General features: G+C 35.5%; 2 protein-coding genes across 2 annotated transcripts in view; both read left to right on the forward strand.

The window, feature by feature from the left end:
* Positions 1-13,848, forward strand: part of LOC127239521 (B3 domain-containing protein Os12g0591400-like) — a 35,899-nt gene extending 22,051 nt beyond the window's left edge. Inside the window, exon 8 of the mRNA XM_051257714.1 lies at positions 13,525-13,848. Coding sequence (XP_051113671.1) covers positions 13,525-13,530 — 6 coding nt within the window. The 3' untranslated portion in view covers positions 13,531-13,848. The remainder of the gene's footprint in view (positions 1-13,524) is intronic.
* On the forward strand, positions 9,693-13,526 carry LOC127239523 (B3 domain-containing protein Os12g0591400-like). The gene is made up of 7 exons (XM_051257717.1): positions 9,693-9,820; positions 9,959-10,048; positions 10,915-10,966; positions 11,417-11,550; positions 11,690-11,856; positions 12,165-12,561; positions 13,261-13,526. The coding sequence occupies exons 5-7, from the start codon at positions 11,743-11,745 to the stop codon at positions 13,443-13,445; spliced, it is 696 nt and encodes a 231-aa protein (XP_051113674.1). The 5' UTR covers positions 9,693-9,820; positions 9,959-10,048; positions 10,915-10,966; positions 11,417-11,550; positions 11,690-11,742; the 3' UTR covers positions 13,446-13,526.
* Positions 13,849-20,893: the final 7,045 nt, after the last annotated feature.

The raw sequence follows: 20,893 nt of genomic DNA on the forward strand, positions 1-20,893 counted from the left end.
TAATGATCCTGTTTGAAAATAGGCCGCCATATATATATAATTTTTTTAAATAGGCTTTCGATGCTGAATTTGCCACCCAATGTCAGCGTCACATCCGTGATACCTGTGGATTTTTTTTCCATTCAAAATCAGAATTTTAACTTTGGTTAAAATTAGATCAAATTGTAAGAAAATTTACAATTTATCAGTCAATACTTTTAGAAATTGCTTTACCAGTCAAAATTGTAAAAGAAAAAATTATGGAAAAAAAAAGAAAGCAAAATAGAAAAAAATACTGTGGTTTACTGAATTTGCTTAAAACTCTTGTAGTACTAAAATTCCAATTTACTTACTTATAATTTCAAAAATGTTGTAAAAACACCCCTCCAAGCAATCAACGCAGCCACCAACCGGAAATTCCAATGCCTTCATCTCCCTGGTCGGTGAGGAAGCTGGCAGCGTCTTTATAAGACCTAGATTTCATCAAACCGCCGGATATGTTATTGGCATCGAAGAAGGCTAGGGCACAAATTTTGGAGCATAAGAATAATTTAGAAATCGATAACAAGGTCAGGCATGTTTTTTTTATTACAATCCAATCAATTTCCTTGACTTCTACTTCTGGGTGAAGAAAATTGTTCATAGTATTGAAAATGTAGTACAAACTTTTCCCTTTGTGATTTTTCTATCAGATTGATTGGTTAAAATTGTTTGGTAGTGGTTGCATGAGAAATTTTGCTATAGTGTGTTCTAATTTGATCCAATTTTGCCATAGTTGTTTCTTGTCGTGTTTATGATATATGGAAATTCATTGTTGTTGATATTTAAAATAATGTTTGCGTTTCATTCTTTGTGTGTGGGAATGGATCTTCGGTAAATCAAATTTTCTGTAAGCATTATTAAATTAAACAAATGAGTTGAGGATTTGTGGAGTTTTCGAAAGTTGTAAAGGTGATTGGTTTCCAGTGGAGAATTTTTAGGGGGTGGAGGATTCCGACAGGAAGAGAGGTGGGTGGAGGAGCCTCGGGTCAGGAAGGAAGATAGATAGGGAAGGAAGAAGAAGATGGACGTGACGGCTGACATTTCATCCATGTCAACACCACATCAGCATGGGCGAGACATGGTGGCAAATCCGTACCGGAGGACTATTTCAATGAAAGTTTTTTTCTTGCAAGATAATTTTCAAATAAAATCCATTTAGAGTTGTAAAATGATAAGACATCAATGCAAAACTAAGAAAACTAATTTACCCACCATAAATTATTTTTAATCTTACATTTACTTATAATATTTTATAAATTGTCTTTACTAAAATAAAAATAAGATGATTACGGTGTAAATAAAGAAAAATATATTAATATTAGAATCTATCAAATTTAAAGTGATAGTAAATACAATAATAGAGGGCAAATTTTATAAATATTATATGAATGTATAAATATTGAAATAAATACAACATATTTTGTATTCATTAAATACATACTTAAATAATTAGATATATATAATACATGAGAAAGGGAGACAACAAAACAAGCACATCCAGCATAATTCATCTGAAAATTGAAGTCTCAAGAACAGTGTGTAGCGCTAAACAAGTCATTGGCTAATGAGCATATGGTTATTGATAAATGAAAAACTAAGAAAGAATTCAAATTAAATAATCAAATAAATCATATTGATTTCTAGGAATAGAAAAACAGAGAAAACAAATAAGAATGTTGAAGTTATCTCACTGAATCGGAAACTTCATATGCCCCTTTTTTAAGGTAGGAGTGAGTAGGGTGGGGATCAAAGATTAATTTGCGTATGTGAGCGGACTTGTGAGTAAGAGAAGGATCCTCCTACGCCATAGTTGAATTTGAATACAGAAGAAAGGTTATGGAGGCCGTGCAGTTTCCTATCATGTTGGAAATTGGACAGAAGCCAATACAAACACGTAGAAAGCCACTTTTTTTAGAAGTAAAAACCAAACGCCCCTCTCAAAAACTAATCCAAACGGAGCCTTAGACTATCTAATTTATTTAAATAAATTTCATAGCATCTTTTAGTTATATATAATCAAGTAGTAAGAGCATATGCAATGGCTTAGGTATAAATTTGTTTATATGAGAGCATATATATATATATTGATATATTTTTTCATGCCCATTTATTTGTCTATAAAAGCATATTAAACAAATAAAGTTTAGATACATTTATTTAATAATTGCAAAGAGTTTGTTCACACCAAATGGGGCTACACCAGGATCAATGAATCCCGCTTTCCTTTCAATGATCGCCTCCTTTCTTTTACCATTTTATGCATCTCGTAAATTATAATGCGGACAAGAAACTAAATTTGATTAATACCATGACATAATAAACCACATATATAACTTCAAAACGAAGATGATTTGCACAAAGTTTGAGTCTGATGAGAAAATAAAAGGCACAAAAGAATGCTATAATATTTGTGTTTCAAGACCAAGTCTTGATAAAGTATTTGCACATTCACAATTTAGAAACCATTTAGTCATGACAACACACAATAATAGACATTAGGCAATTATGTATAGCAACAAAATAGATGTAAGAATGTGAAAAAATCAAAAAGAAAAGAAAAGAAAAAAAAAAAAGAAAAAAGAGACAATGCAGTGAAGATTGAAGACTCAAAACATATTGTGTTCTACTCTCTCTCCATCCCACATATTATGTAGCCATTGACGATTTTATTTTATTTTATTTCTCAATTTTTTAAGGTACTATATAATACTCCCTCAGTACTAGATAATTTGGGTCTATTAGAGTAGATACCGGAATTTAGTAAAATATAATCAGTAAGTAATTTAAAAAGTGTATTACTAAAAATCTTATCGTACAATAAAAATAATTATAGATTAAGATAGCTAGTTTAATTAAGATTAAGATAACTAGTTTGATTAATATTAAGAAAAATAGAAATGATGAAATTTAAAATGTCACTACCAGAAATTGTTTAATACCTTTCGGAAAATTGTTTCAGATTTTGAAATAGATCCGAGGTTAATTTTTTAAAGCCTCGGAATTCGCTTCCGAATGGGACCGGAGGAGTAAATCTCGTTGCCATTTTGGTGGTCTCGGAAAATAGTTTCGGGATTTTCGAGACCAAATCCGAAGAGGAAGTATGCAATTATTAAAAATTGTTTAACAAAATTAATTCAAATTTTTTCTCCCCCATCTGCTGCCACCGCCAGAGAAGGAGCGCCGTAGAAGAAAAAAGAGAGGAAGAACAAGAAGCCAGCTTCGCCGCTGCTGCCGGAGAAGCTGGAGGAGGAGGAGATCACGCCGTGCCCGCCGCCGTCGTTGCCGGAGAAGAAAGAGGAGAAGTAGAGATGCCAATGCTGTCACTGCCGGAGAAGGAGGAAGAGGAGGAGCAAAACCTGCCGCAAACGCTGTTGCACCGCCGCCATCGCCGTTGCCGCCGCCGCCGAAGAGAAGAAACAGCTGCCGGCGACCTTGTTAAGATTTGATTAAAACATAATTTGGATATATTTTATATTTATTATTTACTATATTTAGTTTAAGAAGGTGAATTTTGACTAATAATTATTCCATGTTTATTTGGAATGTAATCTCAATATATTTAGATGTTTCCCATTGAATAATTAAAAGGTCTTTGAAGTTTATCCAAAAGACTCTGCAGGGCCTCTCGTCTCTCCTCTGTTCTTCTCCATTGTCTACAACCTAGTTTGGTGACAATTTCTCTCTTGATTCGCAGCAATTTTGGTATCAGAGCATAGATATGGCAAACAACTCCGGATTGAGCATCTTGCAGCCGGAAATTCCAATTCTTTCGGGCGAAAATTATGAATTTTGAAGCATTAAGATTGAAACGCTGTTCAAGTCCCATGATCTGTGGAACTTTGTCGAGACCGGATACTTGGAGCAAGATCCTGATGAAGCGATATTGGGGGAGAATAAGAAAAAATATTCCAAGGCGCTGTTCTTCATACAACAAGCAGTCCATGACTCAATCTTTTCGAAGATTTCATCAGCTTCAACATCAAACGAAGCATGAACACCTTGAAAATGGCATTTCAAGGATCTGCGAAGGTTCTTACCGTGAAGCTTCAAACTCTCAGACGTGATTTAGAAACTGCGCATATGAAGGAAGGAGAAACAGTGCAAGATTTTCTCACTAGAGTCTCTGGAGTCGTAAGCCAAATGAACTCCTACGGTGAAAGGTTAAAATTGTGGTTGCAAAAATTCTTGGAGTTTGACTCCCAAATTTGATCATGTGGTTGCCGCTATTGAAGAGTCAAAGGATTTGATCACATATTGCTTTGATGAATTGATGGGTTCACTGCAATCCCATAAAGCGAGGTTGAGCAGATCGGAAGAAAAATACGAGAGAAAGCTTTTCATGTTAAAGGTGATTCATCGCAGCAGAGAAATGAACCGAAATATGCAGGCATTAGAGGACGTGCAAGAGATCGCTACCCAGCGAGGAATGGTCGTGGGAGAGGACGGGGAGATGCACACTTCAATGATCGGACCAATAATAAGCATGGTAATAATTGACAAGGCAATAGAAGTCATGTGCAATGCTATTATTGCAAAAGGTTTGGACATGTACAAGCTGATTGCTGGAAGCGAGAAAAACTGACTCGTTATGCAGAACAACGAAATGATGAACTCAAGTTGTTTTTGACCAGCCGAGGTGATACAACCACTTCTAATAACATATGGTTTGTGGATAGCGGTTGTTCTAATCACATGACAGGGATAAAGTCGTTGTTTAAGGAGATTGACGAAACTTACAAGTTACAAGTAAGGCTCGGAGAGCAGAGGCATCGTTGAAGTCATGAATGATCGGGGTAATAAACAAATGCAAGTTGAGAGCAGAGGCATCGTTGAAGTCATGAATGATTTGAAGCTCCTTTATGATGTTTATTTTGTTCCTACGCTGACTCAAAATTTGTTGAGTGTTGGGCAACTCATTGATAGTGGATATGCCATTTTGTTTGACAATTCGTCATGCGTGATTAGACATAAAAATATCTGGTCGAGTGATTGTCAATATTCAGATGACGGCAAACAAATTATTTCCACTTGAAGTGTCGAAAGTTGATGAACGTGTACTTGGTGCCAAAGCAGCCTGCGAGTCTAAATTGTGGCATTTAAGGTATGGGCATTTAAATGTGAATGGTTTGAAATTGTTGAGTCAAAAGGATATGGTTTATGGCTTGCCTAAAATTGAATCCTTGGAGTTATGTGAGGGCTGTGTTCTTGGCAAACAAGCAAAGAGATCTTTTCCGATAGGACTTTCTAGACGTGCATCTACTTGTCTTGAGCTTATACATGCAGATTTGGTAAGCCCGATGATAACAAAATCTCTCGGTGGGAGCAGATTCTTCTTGTTGCTAACCGATGATTAGAGTCGGATGAGCTGGGTTTATTTTCTACAAGCCAATTCAGAAACATTCGATATGTTCAAAAAATTCAAGGCTCTTGTGGAAAATCAATCCGGAAAATATGTAAAGGCGCTGCGTACAGACAGAGGTGGTGAGTTTGTATCTCACAAGTTTAATCAATTTTGTGATGAGCATGGCATACGAAGAGAATTAACAGCCCCATACACTCCGGAGCAAAATGGTGTCGTCGAGCGCAAAATTAGAACAGTCGTGGAGATGGCAAGAAGCTTGCTGAATTCCAAAGGACTTCCAGATATGTTTTGGGCTGAGGCAGTAGCGACAGCAGTGTATTTTCTTAATTTATCTCCTACAAAGTCTGTTTTGAACCGCCACCATATGAGGCTTGGAATCGAAGGACTCCGAGAGTAAGCTTGATGAAGAAATCAACAAAATGCATTTTTCTTGGCTATTGTTCACAATCCAAAGCCTATATATTGTACGATCCTATTGCGGGCAAAGTTATCATAAGTAGAAATGTGGTTTTTGATGAAAAGCAAGCTGGAAGTGGGATAACAGCTCAAGGAACATTGCTGTTTGAGCTTTTGGTGAAAATGAGAACATTGGAAGGGAGATACAGCAGCTGCCTTCACCATATTCTTTAGGCTCGTCATCACCATCTTCACCTAGACTCATACCTGAAGGGTCAAGAAGCAATTATGATGAAATTTAAAATGTCACTACCAGAAATTGTTTAATACCTTTCGGAGAATTGTTTCAGATTTTGAAATAGATCCGAGGTTAATTTTTTAATGCCTCGGAATTCGCTTCCGAATGGGACCGGAGGAGTAAATTTCGTTGCCATTTTGGTGGTCTCGGAAAATAGTTTCGGGATTTTCGAGACCAAATCCGAAAAGGAAGTATGCAATTATTAAAAATTGTTTAACAAAATAAATTCAATTTTTTTCTCCCCCATCTGCTGCCACCGCCAGAGAAGGAGCGCCGTAGAAGAAAAAAGAGAGGAAGAACAAGAAGCCAGCTTCGCCGCTGCTGCCGGAGAAGCTGGAGGAGGAGGAGATCACGCCGTGCCCGCCGCCGTCGTTGCCGGAGAAGAAAGAGGAGAAGTAGAGATGCCAATGCTGTCACTGCCGGAGAAGGAGGAAGAGGAGGAGCAAAACCTGCCGCAAATGCTGTTGCACCGCCGCCATCGCCGTTGCCGCCGCCGCCGAAGAGAAGCAACAGCTGCCGGCGACCTTGTTAAGATTTGATTAAAAAATAATTTGGATATATTTTATATTTATTTTTTACTATATTTAGTTTAAGAAGGTGAATTAGACTAATAATTATTCCATGTTTATTTGGAATGTACTTTTCAGGTTTATGCATTCCCCTTCACAACATCACTTTGGTGCTGCAAAAAGAGTGTTACACTATGTTGCTGGAACAGTCCAATTTGGATTATGGTATAGCCATGCATCCGATTTCAAGTTGATCGGTTATACGGACAGCGATTGGGCACGATGTTTGGAGGACAGAAGAAGCACCTCTGGTTACGTGTTTAGTCTTGGATCTGGTTCGATATGTTGGAGTTCGAAGAAGCAAGAATCTACAGCACTTTCAACGTCTGAAGCTGAATACGCAGCAGCGACAACATCAGCCTGTCAAGCAGTTTGGCTACGTCGTATTCTTGCAGATTTTGCTCAAGTCCAATCTGAACCAACGGAGATATTTTGTGACAATAACGCAGTGATTTCCATGTCGAAGAATCCAACCTACCATGGAAGGACAAAGCACATAGATATAGATATTCGAGTACACTTTATTCGAGATCTTGTGTCAATGAATTTAGTAACTTCAAAGTATTGCAGTACGCATGAGCAGGTGGCTGACATCATGACCAAGTCACTTACTCGAGACAAGCATATTCACTTCCGATCGAAGCTTGGTGTTTGCACTTTCGAATCAAGGGGGAGTGTTAAGATTTGATTCAAAAATAATTAGGATATATTTTATATTTATTAATTACTATATTCAGTTTTAAAAGGTGGATTTGATTAATAATTATTCCATATTTATCTTGGAATGTAATCTCAATATATTGAGATGTTTCCCCTTGAACAATATGAAGGACTTTGAAGTTTATCCAAAAAAGAAGCACTGCACGTCCTCTCCTCTCTGCTCTGTTCGTCTCCATTGTTTACAACCTAGTTTGGTGGCAATTTCTATCTTGATTCGCAACATGAACCACTGTAACATAGATTCATTTTCATATCTCTTTCTTACTCTTATATTTAATCATTAAAATTTATATTAAAATGAATGTTTTCATTTTGAAATAACAAAAATACTTCTGATTGAGTTGGTGTGGTAGGATAGTGCGATACTCCAGCCTGTAAAGCTACGCAAAGCCGGACGTATCGTAATTGTAGACTGGCCTCGTAGGTCAACACGGTCCTTCCAGCGCACTTATATGCCTTTAAATTGCTTTTAAAATCAATTATGTAGTAGCGTTTGCGTGGTAGTTTAAATATGATGTATTTGGTATCATTGTCAAGAAGTGAGAATTGTTTGAGAACTTGTCCTGTTTTTCTATTTCTGCGCCAACACAATCTTTCTAAAGATTGTAAATAGAAGCATACTACTGCTTATGTAGCCTTAGGCTATATTAGTTCTACGACTTTTGCTAATTTTGGCGAAGGGAAGCACAGTATCTCTAATGCATCAGAGTGCGTTCTATTTCAGTTCTTGTTGTGATTAGAAAATTAGTACAAAACATGCTTAATGTAATTATATTTTAAATGGGTTTTCTTTCCCTATTGTCTCCTCTCATTTTTATTTTTCAATCAGATTTTTTTGCTTATGTTTTTGTTGGTTAATCAATGTGATTCAAATCCTTCTAATTTTTCTTTCAACTACAACAGGAACTGACCATTCAACTTCTTAACTTTGTAGAAGCTGTTATACTGCATTTTCTACACAGAAAATGCTGTAGCCTATATATGTACACATTCCCCAGATTTTATCCCGCCGCAGGTAATCCTCTTACTACATCGTAATAATATAAAAGGGAAATTTATACTCCTACCTGGTAAAATCACTTTATATGATTTATGTACAACATTGTATTATATTGTTCTATACTTTTAGGCAGCGATAGCTCTATAAATATTTTTTACCGGTATCATTATATATAAACTTACAAATAAAATTAACTAATAGGTTTAATTTTATTAAAAAAACATACGAACAATTTATCTTTTTTAATTTAAATAGATATTAGTGACACTTCAAATTTTAATTAGGACACTAGAACTTTCCACTGGTAGCATATTTATTAAATTGTAAAAATTTCCCTAGTAAAATCACTCGTGACACAACTGTGATTTAAGAATACTTCCGCCGCCCTAACTTTTAGGTTATCCAAATATTTGCATGGATAGAAGTTTGTTACGTATGATTGCGGAAACTTGTCATTTCTTACACATTACACTTCTTTGTTTGACATACAATAATGAACATGCTATTTATTGTAATTGCGGATATAACTAACCCCTTTTACGTTTACCAATAAAATGGGATTCAATTAATTGAAAGTAGCTTAATTTTAGAAAATATTAACGGAAATAACGTCGGTATCCAAACTAAATTAACTACTCTATGTTTGATTCAATAAAGTCAAAATAAACTTTAAATATCTATTATTAAACCTTGATAAATTATTTTTGTCTAATTTTGGCGTATATATGTATATTCAAAATGTCAGTGTAATGTGTTCTTATAAGGTTCCCTTATGTACCAACAACACTTAGATTTGGATATATATATATATATTATGTCTCTTATATCTAATTTCTAGAGCTCAGAATTGTTTTAGGGATAGTTAAGGTCCTAATTGACTCTACTTATCACATAGTAAATGTATACATAAGATATGGCTAGAATTAATGCTATTATCATGCGTCGCCAGTCAATGCTATGTATAGTGCTACGTGTGATATATGATAAGATCAATGATGGCATGCATTGTCAGTATTGATACTATGTCAACATGTATTTTTGTGTTACAAGCAATTAGAGCACGTGCTTTGGGTCTTTTTATTATATAATAATTAGGATTAATTCTAATTAGCACAGTAAGTGCTGCTGTTTTAAATGTGTCAAGATGAACTAATGAACCTTTAAGGTGGTCCTAAGAAGTACCATATTCTCTCACTTTTCTTGGACAGGTGGGTTTCTGCAAGTTGATCTACTAGATAAACTGATGCTGAAAATATTTTCTATCAGATGCTGTATATATAAAATGTTGGAAGAGAGTTGCAGTCTCCAATATTCGACAAGTCTTGTGCATGTATACTTACTTTATGATACAAACATATTCTGTCACAGCCACTCGGTCTATTAATGATCACTCCAGCCTGAATTAAACTGCTAAAGTATGCTGTCTTAAGCCCTCCGCAAAGATCTTACATGAGGTAAATGTTGTTTAGCTACCATTGCCGAAATATATTCCAGTTCCTACCAGGTGGTCACGGAAATATATATGATTGAATAATATACTGCTATGCAGCTTATTTGCTTACTTCCTGTTAACATCCGATCTTGTCTTACAGATTTTGGCGACGAGGTTGGCATGGCCTGCTCATCCTAGCTCATGGAATACCAAGACCTCTAATACTAAATACGATGTCGCATTAGAAGTAGTTGAGTTCAGATTTATTACCGCTCCGTATATATGCTTACATTCTTGATTCAAATTGAGATGTCAAATGTTAAGTTTTGCTCAGCACTACACTAATGGATCCCTGAATCCTCTACCATTGGTGACAAAGATCAAACTGGTTGTTTGTATTCCTACTAATGAAAATATGCGTAGATGGTTGAAGATTTCTTCTGAAGAATGAACATCAACAGGGCAGTATTAAATATATATAATTCCCCAAGAAACTTTGTAGTTTTCATTGAATCCCTAGTTAATCTTCGCAGCCAATGTAGAATGATGTCTGCGTTTTGCTAGCTCGCTCCACCGTCTTGCTTTAATAGCGTACCAAGACAAGACAAGACAAGGCATTAGTAATATATATATACATATATATTCATATGTATGGAATTATACAACTATAATTTGGGCCTGTATTATTATTTTCATCCTCTATAAAAATAACCTAAAGACAAGAAGATAAAAAATAGTGAATTGGGATTTTTTTTTTTGACAAACTGTCCATATAAAAAAATGAAAATCAAAGCCCTATTGGAAAACCCTAATTTGTGTGCAGCAAGAGAAGACGTGTTGCCCTTGCCCTAAACGAAGAACTGCAGTTGAGGCCAGGCGCCGCAATAATTATCAAAAATACCCTCTCTATAAAACCCCTGCGTCCATTTCCACTCTTCACACCCTCGAAACCCATTTCTTAGTTTGTATGGCCATTCCAATATCGCTGCTGGCAGACTTATATCTATATCTATCTATATATACCAAGGCTTCCCCTTGACGATATATACGTGAGGAAGTCATTTGTAGTGTCTTTTCTTTCTGTAAAACTCAGAATTGTTGATTTCTATCTTGCAGATCCCTTGAGTTGCGCTTTAATTCTCCGGCTCCTTAATTTGTCCATCTGAAGGTAATATATGGTTCCATGTTCTGGATGTGATCTCCATCTCTTTCTCTACTCTATCCTTTCTCTTTTCACAATCTCGACTTTTTCTTTCATGGAAAGTAAAACTAGGGTTTTGATATAAGAGTTGGTGGATTTTTAAATGATTTATTATGATTATTGTTTCATCGATTTGGGGTTTTTTCAAGGAAAGTGAACTTAAGGTTTTGATTTCTTGGTTGATCTACTTTATAAATGATTCTCTCATTAAAAAATTTAGAATCGATAAGATGAGCATCAGATCTAATTATAAGAAAACCACATCCCATTATTTTTATGATTTTTCTTACATTTTATTTTCTTTAAGTTTTTTTTTGTTTTTGTTAAAATTAGATCTGATCTAAGCTGTGGTTTTTCTTTTTTGGAAAATTATATACTCAATCCTATAGGGATGTCTTGGTTTGTGTTTGAACGCAGCTTAGGAAGATCCAAAGCAAATTTACACCGGCTGCTCCTAGAATACAACTCGATCGAGGGCGATCAAATCAGGACCACGATGGAGCAGAAGGTGTATGTTCACAATGGATAAATGGTGCCATATCTATGATCAGGTATCAATGAAAAAAGCTTATATAAATAATGTTAATATATATATATATATATCGGTTCTTGGGTTATTAAATCTTGGGATTTGGAGTGGCAGTTATTTTGAAACAATTTAAAGTGATTTTTGAATGTTCTTCTTTTCAGTAACATCTAGGTAAATCAAGTAAATCAAGGTTAAAAAATCCAAACCAAAAAAGATGGCTTATAAACGTCATGAGGGCTCCATATCTCATCTGACAGAGAAGGAGTTATCACCGTCAATTCCCCGTTTTTTCCATGTACTGAATGATGCTCATGTCTTACATGCACTGGTACTCTCTCATTCATGTTGAATTTTTGGACTTCTTATTCTTAACCTTTGGGAGAATGCTGCTTGTAATATGTAGTGTCTATTATTATGGGATGTAAACATAGTTTGGCGAACAATTATTGAACTTTAAGTAATTTACTACATTACACAACTATCCTCTCATCACCCCCCAAACTTGTTGGGTACTAAGTTTTATAGTTTTAGGATGTTTAGTAGCAAAATTGTTGATATGTGTAGATGAAATTCTTTTATAATTTCTGCAATTTTTATAAAGCATGCATCCTTGTAAAAAATTTAATATTTTTGCAGCGCTTGCCATCTTCATTTGCTCCAAAGGTGGAGCACTTGGTGGACCAAGAAATCCTCCTTGAGGATTTATGTGGGCAGATATGGCCTGTGACTCTATCATATGTTGACAATGCATTATCATTCGCATTGGGATGGGAAATATTTTATAGGGACCATGCTCTTGAGGGGGGATGTTCCTTGATATTTAACTATGTAGGAGAGAGGCACATGTCTGTTCAAATATATGATCCAAGTGGTTGCGAAAGAACTTGCTTCACCTATCCAGTGCGACAACTGAACAATCAGAACTGCTATAATGTTGGGGTTGAGGAGATTTCTGAAATGGGATCAGCTCCTCGAACTGCAGCCATGGGGATGCCTCAAAGAAAGGGAGTCTCTATTTCCGATATCCATAATGGTGAGATAACTTCTACCTCCCTACTTATTTCCTCTAGTTTTCTAACGTTAACAATAGATTCAATGGTATTTTGTTTTCGTAAATATTGTCCTATTTCTTACATTTGTTTAGTTGCTTTAGTGAATAGGCTAGTGTTTATTTTCGTTTGTTCTCATGAGTAGCAGTGGTTGGTCTCTAAAATATGAATGTGCAAACAATCTATTAAGAGTTTGGTCTTGAAACATGAATATTGTAGCTATTTGCGTGTATGTTATTTTCCTTAACAGTTATAATCTGAAAATTATACCTTATGAAGTTGCATATGGGGTTTATTTTATGCCATGGTATCAATCAAAGCCAATTTTATATTAATCTTATAATTTGTTAGATACTATAAATGAGAAACGATATGGAAAAGGAAAAGGGAAAGAGAAAGAGCCAATCATAGGAAGGAAACTGATCCCTGCTAGCCCAAAGATGCCTCCCCCTGGAATACTTTTTGCTTTAGTTGTTTCCCTTATATTTGATCTTTGAAAGAATTTTAAATTCTTGCATTTGTAAATGAACGGAGTTGACATACTCTCTAGATATTTTTATTACTATGTGCTTTATGTCTTATTATCTTATTAGTTTTAACTACATTCGAGGAAAATAATATAAATTGCATGTCATATGGCTTTCAATATTTTTTTAGTTTAATATTCCATCTCAATGGTTTAGGGTTTGGGAAGCCGATGGGAGGTATTGCCAAGGAGAAAATGGGTGCCTCCGGGCAAGTAATCCTAACGAAGGTAGAACTTGTGCATGTAAAACAAGAAATTTGTTTGGAAGAGGAAATGGATGCAACCCCATCTGCAAATGCTAGCCACTCATCAAAGGACCCTATTAGCCCACCGCCCGTATAGTGTTTGCTTTCTTTATTTCACTATTAATTACATCCAATCTTTTGAAACATTCTAAATTCTTGCATTTGTAACGCAATAGAGTTGACACATTCAGATAGGAGCTCTATGGATCTATTCAACTGTAAGTCTTTCCCCTCCCAACCACCTGGATTTTAATATCGGTTCTGTGCTTAAAAACATGGTGTTGTGTGCATTTTTTTCTTAGAAGATGTGAGAGATTTGTGTTTTATTTGATCAAATGTGTGCTTGTTTATATGGGTTATGAATTGCTGGAATTGATCTATTTTGCTTTTTTGGCCATTGGGTTATGTTGTAATTAAATTTGAGTCCTACTGGTATTGATGTGTTTTATTGTTTTTTATTTGTTGGAATTGAGCCATGCTGCTTCCCATTTGTTGGTTTTGTTGTGTATTATTTCTCATTTCTTGGATATTGTTGGATTTATTTGAAGGCATAAAGTAGTATGGCTGGATTAATTATATTAATTTGAAGACATCCTAAATTGAAGTAAATTATCTATAAAATGAACACAACCCAATTTATTTATTTATTTTATTCATGTGAATTACATTGTTTGATCACCTAATCTATTTTTTGATGGTACAATTCTTTGTCAATATTATTCTTTTTCTCCATTTTAAAAACTATTGTATTTTAATGAGACAAATATACTCCTACGATTAAAAAAAGGTGGGTGTAATAGTATTTATGTAAAATAATTATAAACATAAGAGTATGTTTAATACGGAGTGTTGTCTACAATTACTAAAAAAAAAGTTGTTACTTTATAATTCAACAATCAAAAATAAAAAGATATATATTTTTGTGAATAGACGGCGGGGGTGGAGTCTATAGATATGGCGTTCCTGCTACTTACGACTTAATGATCCTGTTTGAAAATAGGCCGCCATATATATATAATTTTTTTAAATAGGCTTTCGATGCTGAATTTGCCACCCAATGTCAGCGTCACATCCGTGATACCTGTGGATTTTTTTTCCATTCAAAATCAGAATTTTAACTTTGGTTAAAATTAGATCAAATTGTAAGAAAATTTACAATTTATCAGTCAATACTTTTAGAAATTGCTTTACCAGTCAAAATTGTAAAAGAAAAAATTATGGAAAAAAAAAGAAGCAAAATAGAAAAAAATACTGTGGTTTACTGAATTTGCTTAAAACTCTTGTAGTACTAAAATTCCAATTTACTTACTTATAATTTCAAAAATGTTGTAAAAACACCCCTCCAAGCAATCAACGCAGCCACCAACCGGAAATTCCAATGCCTTCATCTCCCTGGTCGGTGAGGAAGCTGGCAGCGTCTTTATAAGACCTAGATTTCATCAAACCGCCGGATATGTTATTGGCATCGAAGAAGGCTAGGGCACAAATTTTGGAGCATAAGAATAATTTAGAAATCGATAACAAGGTCAGGCATGTTTTTTTTATTACAATCCAATCAATTTCCTTGACTTCTACTTCTGGGTGAAGAAAATTGTTCATAGTATTGAAAATGTAGTACAAACTTTTCCCTTTGTGATTTTTCTATCAGATTGATTGGTTAAAATTGTTTGGTAGTGGTTGCATGAGAAATTTTGCTATAGTGTGTTCTAATTTGATCCAATTTTGCCATAGTTGTTTCTTGTCGTGTTTATGATATACGGAAATTCATTGTTGTTGATATTTAAAATAATGTTTGCGTTTCATTCTTTGTGTGTGGGAATGGATCTTCGGTAAATCAAATTTTCTGTAAGCATTATTAAATTAAACAAATGAGTTGAGGATTTGTGGAGTTTTCGAAAGTTGTAAAGGTGATTGGTTTCCAGTGGAGAATTTTTAGGGGGTGGAGGATTCCGACAGGAAGAGAGGTGGGTGGAGGAGCCTCGGGTCAGGAAGGAAGATAGATAGGGAAGGAAGAAGAAGATGGACGTGACGGCTGACATTTCATCCATGTCAACACCACATCAGCATGGGCGAGACATGGTGGCAAATCCGTACCGGAGGACTATTTCAATGAAAGTTTTTTTCTTGCAAGATAATTTTCAAATAAAATCCATTTAGAGTTGTAAAATGATAAGACATCAATGCAAAACTAAGAAAACTAATTTACCCACCATAAATTATTTTTAATCTTACATTTACTTATAATATTTTATAAATTGTCTTTACTAAAATAAAAATAAGATGATTACGGTGTAAATAAAGAAAAATATATTAATATTAGAATCTATCAAATTTAAAGTGATAGTAAATACAATAATAGAGGGCAAATTTTATAAATATTATATGAATGTATAAATATTGAAATAAATACAACATATTTTGTATTCATTAAATACATACTTAAATAATTAGATATATATAATACATGAGAAAGGGAGACAACAAAACAAGCACATCCAGCATAATTCATCTGAAAATTGAAGTCTCAAGAACAGTGTGTAGCGCTAAACAAGTCATTGGCTAATGAGCATATGGTTATTGATAAATGAAAAACTAAGAAAGAATTCAAATTAAATAATCAAATAAATCATATTGATTTCTAGGAATAGAAAAACAGAGAAAACAAATAAGAATGTTGAAGTTATCTCACTGAATCGGAAACTTCATATGCCCCTTTTTTAAGGTAGGAGTGAGTAGGGTGGGGATCAAAGATTAATTTGCGTATGTGAGCGGACTTGTGAGTAAGAGAAGGATCCTCCTACGCCATAGTTGAATTTGAATACAGAAGAAAGGTTATGGAGGCTTAGACTATCTAATTTATTTAAATAAATTTCATAGCATCTTTTAGTTATATATAATCAAGTAGTAAGAGCATATGCAATGGCTTAGGTATAAATTTGTTTATATGAGAGCATATATATATATATATTGATATATTTTTTCATGCCCATTTATTTGTCTATAAAAGCATATTAAACAAATAAAGTTTAGATACATTTATTTAATAATTGCAAAGAGTTTGTTCACACCAAATGGGGCTACACCAGGATCAATGAATCCCGCTTTCCTTTCAATGATCGCCTCCTTTCTTTTACCATTTTATGCATCTCGTAAATTATAATGCGGACAAGAAACTAAATTTGATTAATACCATGACATAATAAACCACATATATAACTTCAAAACGAAGATGATTTGCACAAAGTTTGAGTCTGATGAGAAAATAAAAGGCACAAAAGAATGCTATAATATTTGTGTTTCAAGACCAAGTCTTGATAAAGTATTTGCACATTCACAATTTAGAAACCATTTAGTCATGACAACACACAATAATAGACATTAGGCAATTATGTATAGCAACAAAATAGATGTAAGAATGTGAAAAAATCAAAAAGAAAAGAAAAGAAAAAAAAAAAGAAAAAAGAGACAATGCAGTGAAGATTGAAGACTCAAAACATATTGTGTTCTACTCTCTCTCCATCCCACATATTATGTAGCCATTGACGATTTTATTTTATTTTATTTCTCAATTTTTTAAGGTACTATATAATACTCCCTCAGTACTAGATAATTTGGGTCTATTAGAGTAGATACCGGAATTTAGTAAAATATAATCAGTAAGTAATTTAAAAAGTGTATTACTAAAAATCTTATCGTACAATAAAAATAATTATAGATTAAGATAGCTAGTTTAATTAAGATTAAGATAACTAGTTTGATTAATATTAAGAAAAATAGAAATGATGAAATTTAAAATGTCACTACCACAAATTGTTTAATACCTTTCGGAAAATTGTTTCAGATTTTGAAATAGATCCGAGGTTAATTTTTTAAAGCCTCGGAATTCGCTTCCGAATGGGACCGGAGGAGTAAATCTCGTTGCCATTTTGGTGGTCTCGGAAAATAGTTTCGGGATTTTCGAGACCAAATCCGAAGAGGAAGTATGCAATTATTAAAAATTGTTTAACAAAATTAATTCAAATTTTTTCTCCCCCATCTGCTGCCACCGCCAGAGAAGGAGCGCCGTAGAAGAAAAAAGAGAGGAAGAACAAGAAGCCAGCTTCGCCGCTGCTGCCGGAGAAGCTGGAGGAGGAGGAGATCACGCCGTGCCCGCCGCCGTCGTTGCCGGAGAAGAAAGAGGAGAAGTAGAGATGCCAATGCTGTCACTGCCGGAGAAGGAGGAAGAGGAGGAGCAAAACCTGCCGCAAACGCTGTTGCACCGCCGCCATCGCCGTTGCCGCCGCCGCCGAAGAGAAGCAACAGCTGCCGGCGACCTTGTTAAGATTTGATTAAAAAATAATTTGGATATATTTTATATTTATTATTTACTATATTTAGTTTAAGAAGGTGAATTTGACTAATAATTATTCCATGTTTATTTGGAATGTAATCTCAATATATTTAGATGTTTCTCATTGAATAATTAAAAGGTCTTTGAAGTTTATCCAAAAGACTCTGCAGGGCCTCTCGTCTCTCCTCTGTTCTTCTCCATTGTCTACAACCTAGTTTGGTGACAATTTCTCTCTTGATTCGCAACAATTTTGGTATCAGAGAGCATAGATATGGCAAACAACTCCGGATTGAGCATCTTGCAGCCGGAAATTCCAATTCTTTTGGGCGAAAATTATGAATTTTGAAGCATTAAGATGAAACGCTGTTCAAGTCCCATGATCTGTGGGGCTTTCTCGAGACCGGATACTTGGAGCAAGATCCTGATGAAGCGATATTGGGGGAGAATAAGAAAAAAATATTCCAAGGCGCTGTTCTTCATACAACAAGCAGTCCATGACTCAATCTTTTCGAAGATTTCATCAGCTTCAACATCAAACGAAGCATGAACACCTTGAAAATGGCATTTCAAGGATCTGCGAAGGTTCTTACCGTGAAGCTTCAAACTCTCAGACGTGATTTAGAAACTGCGCATATGAAGGAAGGAGAAACAGTGCAAGATTTTCTCACTAGAGTCTCTGGAGTCGTAAGCCAAATGAAGTCCTACGGTGAAAGGTTAAAATTGTGGTTGCAAAAATTCTTGGAGTTTGACTCCCAAATTTGATCATGTGGTTGCCGCTATTGAAGAGTCAAAGGATTTGATCACATATTCCTTTGATGAATTGATGGGTTCACTGCAATCCCATAAAGCGAGGTTGAGCAGATCGGAAGAAAAATACGAGAGAAAGCTTTTCATGTTAAAGGTGATTCATCGCAGCAGAAAAATGAACCGAAATATGCAGGCATTAGAGGACGTGCAAGAGATCGCTACCCAGCGAGGAATGGTCGTGGGAGAGGACGGGGAGATGCACACTTCAATGATCGGACCAATAATAAGCATGGTAATAATTGACAAGGCAATAAAAGTCATGTGCAATGCTATTATTGCAAAAGGTTTGGGCATGTACAAGCTGATTGCTGGAAGCGAGAAAAACTGACTCGTTATGCAGAACAACAAAATGATGAACTCAAGTTGTTTTTGACCAGCCGAGGTGATACAACCACTTTTAATAACATATGGTTTGTGGATAGCGGTTGTTCTAATCACATGACAGGGATAAAGTCGTTGTTTAAGGAGATTGACGAAACTTACAAGTTACAAGTAAGGCTCGGAGAGCAGAGGCATCGTTGAAGTCATGAATGATCGGGGTAATAAACAAATGCAAGTTGAGAGCAGAGGCATCGTTGAAGTCATGAATGATTTGAAGCTCCTTTATGATGTTTATTTTGTTCCTACGCTGACTCAAAATTTGTTGAGTGTTGGGCAACTCATTGATAGTGGATATGCCATTTTGTTTGACAATTCGTCATGCGTGATTAGACATAAAAATATCTGGTCGAGTGATTGTCAATATTCAGATGACGGCAAACAAATTATTTCCACTTGAAGTGTCGAAAGTTGATGAACGTGTACTTGGTGCCAAAGCAGCCTGCGAGTCTAAATTGTGGCATTTAAGGTATGGGCATTTAAATGTGAATGGTTTGAAATTGTTGAGTCAAAAGGATATGGTTTATGGCTTGCCTAAAATTGAATCCTTGGAGTTATGTGAGGGCTGTGTTCTTGGCAAACAAGCAAAGAGATCTTTTCCGATAGGACTTTCTAGACGTGCATCTACTTGTCTTGAGCTTATACATGCAGATTTGGTAAGCCCGATGATAACAAAATCTCTCGGTGGGAGCAGATTCTTCTTGTTGCTAACCGATGATTAGAGTCGGATGAGCTGGGTTTATTTTCTACAAGCCAATTCAGAAACATTCGATATGTTCAAAAAATTCAAGGCTCTTGTGGAAAATCAATCCGGAAAATATGTAAAGGCGCTGCGTACAGACAGAGGTGGTGAGTTTGTATCTCACAAGTTTAATCAATTTTGTGATGAGCATGGCATACGAAGAGAATTAACAGCCCCATACACTCCGGAGCAAAATGGTGTCGTCGAGCGCAAAATTAGAACAGTCGTGGAGATGGCAAGAAGCTTGCTGAATTCCAAAGGACTTCCAGATATGTTTTGGGCTGAGGCAGTAGCGACAGCAGTGTATTTTCTTAATTTATCTCCTACAAAGGCTGTTTTGAACCGCACACCATATGAGGCTTGGAATCGAAGGACACCGAGAGTAAGCTTGATGAAAAAATCAACAAAATGCATTTTTCTTGGCTATTGTTCACAATCCAAAGCCTATATATTGTACGATCCTATTGCGGGCAAAGTTATCATAAATAGAAATGTGGTTTTCGATGAAAACCAAGCTGGAAGTGGGATAACAGCTCAGGGAACATTGCCGTTTGAGTTTTTGGTGAAAATGAGAGCATTGGAAGGGATATACAGCAGCTGCCTTCACCATATTCTTTAGGCTCGTCATCACCATCTTCACCTAGACTCATAACTGAAGGATCTAGAAGCAATTATGATGATGAAACTCCTCCACTCAGGTTTCGATCATTGGATGAAATATATGCAGATTCTTATTCTATGTTTGTAGGTGATCCTATAACCATTCAAGAAGCAGTGAAGGGAGAAGAATGGAGTGTAGCGATGAAGGATGAAATAACCTCACTTCAAAAAAATAAGACTTGGGAATAGGTAGATCTTCCGGAAGGAAAAAAAACCAATTGGAGTTAAATGGGTTTTTCGAACAAAATATGAAGCTGATGGAGCGACTTGTGGCCAAGGGGTATGCACAACAGCAGGGAGTTGATTATGTCGACACTTTTTTTCCGGTCGCACGATTTGAGACAGTGAGAATCCTTCTTGCAGTGGTTGCAAAATTAAATTGGCTGATATACCAGTTTGGTGTGAAATTAGCTTTTCTAAATGGTGATTTAAAGGAAGAGGTTTATGTCACTCAGCCTGAAGGATTTATAATTGAAGGTAACGAGGAGAAGGTGTACAGGCTGCACAAAGCCTTGTACGAGTTAAAACAAGCTCCGCGTGCATGGTATGGAAAGATAGATTCCTATCTTTGTGAAAATGGATTTGAGCGAAGCAAGAATGAGCCCACGTTACATGTGAAGAAGCAAGG

Source organism: Andrographis paniculata, unplaced genomic scaffold, assembly GCF_009805555.1.
Source record: "Andrographis paniculata isolate CXL003 unplaced genomic scaffold, ASM980555v1 Contig78END, whole genome shotgun sequence".
Lineage (NCBI taxonomy): Eukaryota > Viridiplantae > Streptophyta > Magnoliopsida > Lamiales > Acanthaceae > Andrographis > Andrographis paniculata.

Excerpts from the sequence above, each read along its gene's own strand:
- LOC127239523 (XM_051257717.1), top strand. The coding sequence starts at position 11,743 with ATGGCTTATAAACGTCATGAGGGCTCCATATCTCATCTGACAGAGAAG. Across the intron at positions 11,857-12,164 it reads CTCATGTCTTACATGCACTG|CGCTTGCCATCTTCATTTGC; the intron begins GTACTCTCTCAT and ends ATATTTTTGCAG. Across the intron at positions 12,562-13,260 it reads TATTTCCGATATCCATAATG|GGTTTGGGAAGCCGATGGGA; the intron begins GTGAGATAACTT and ends TCAATGGTTTAG.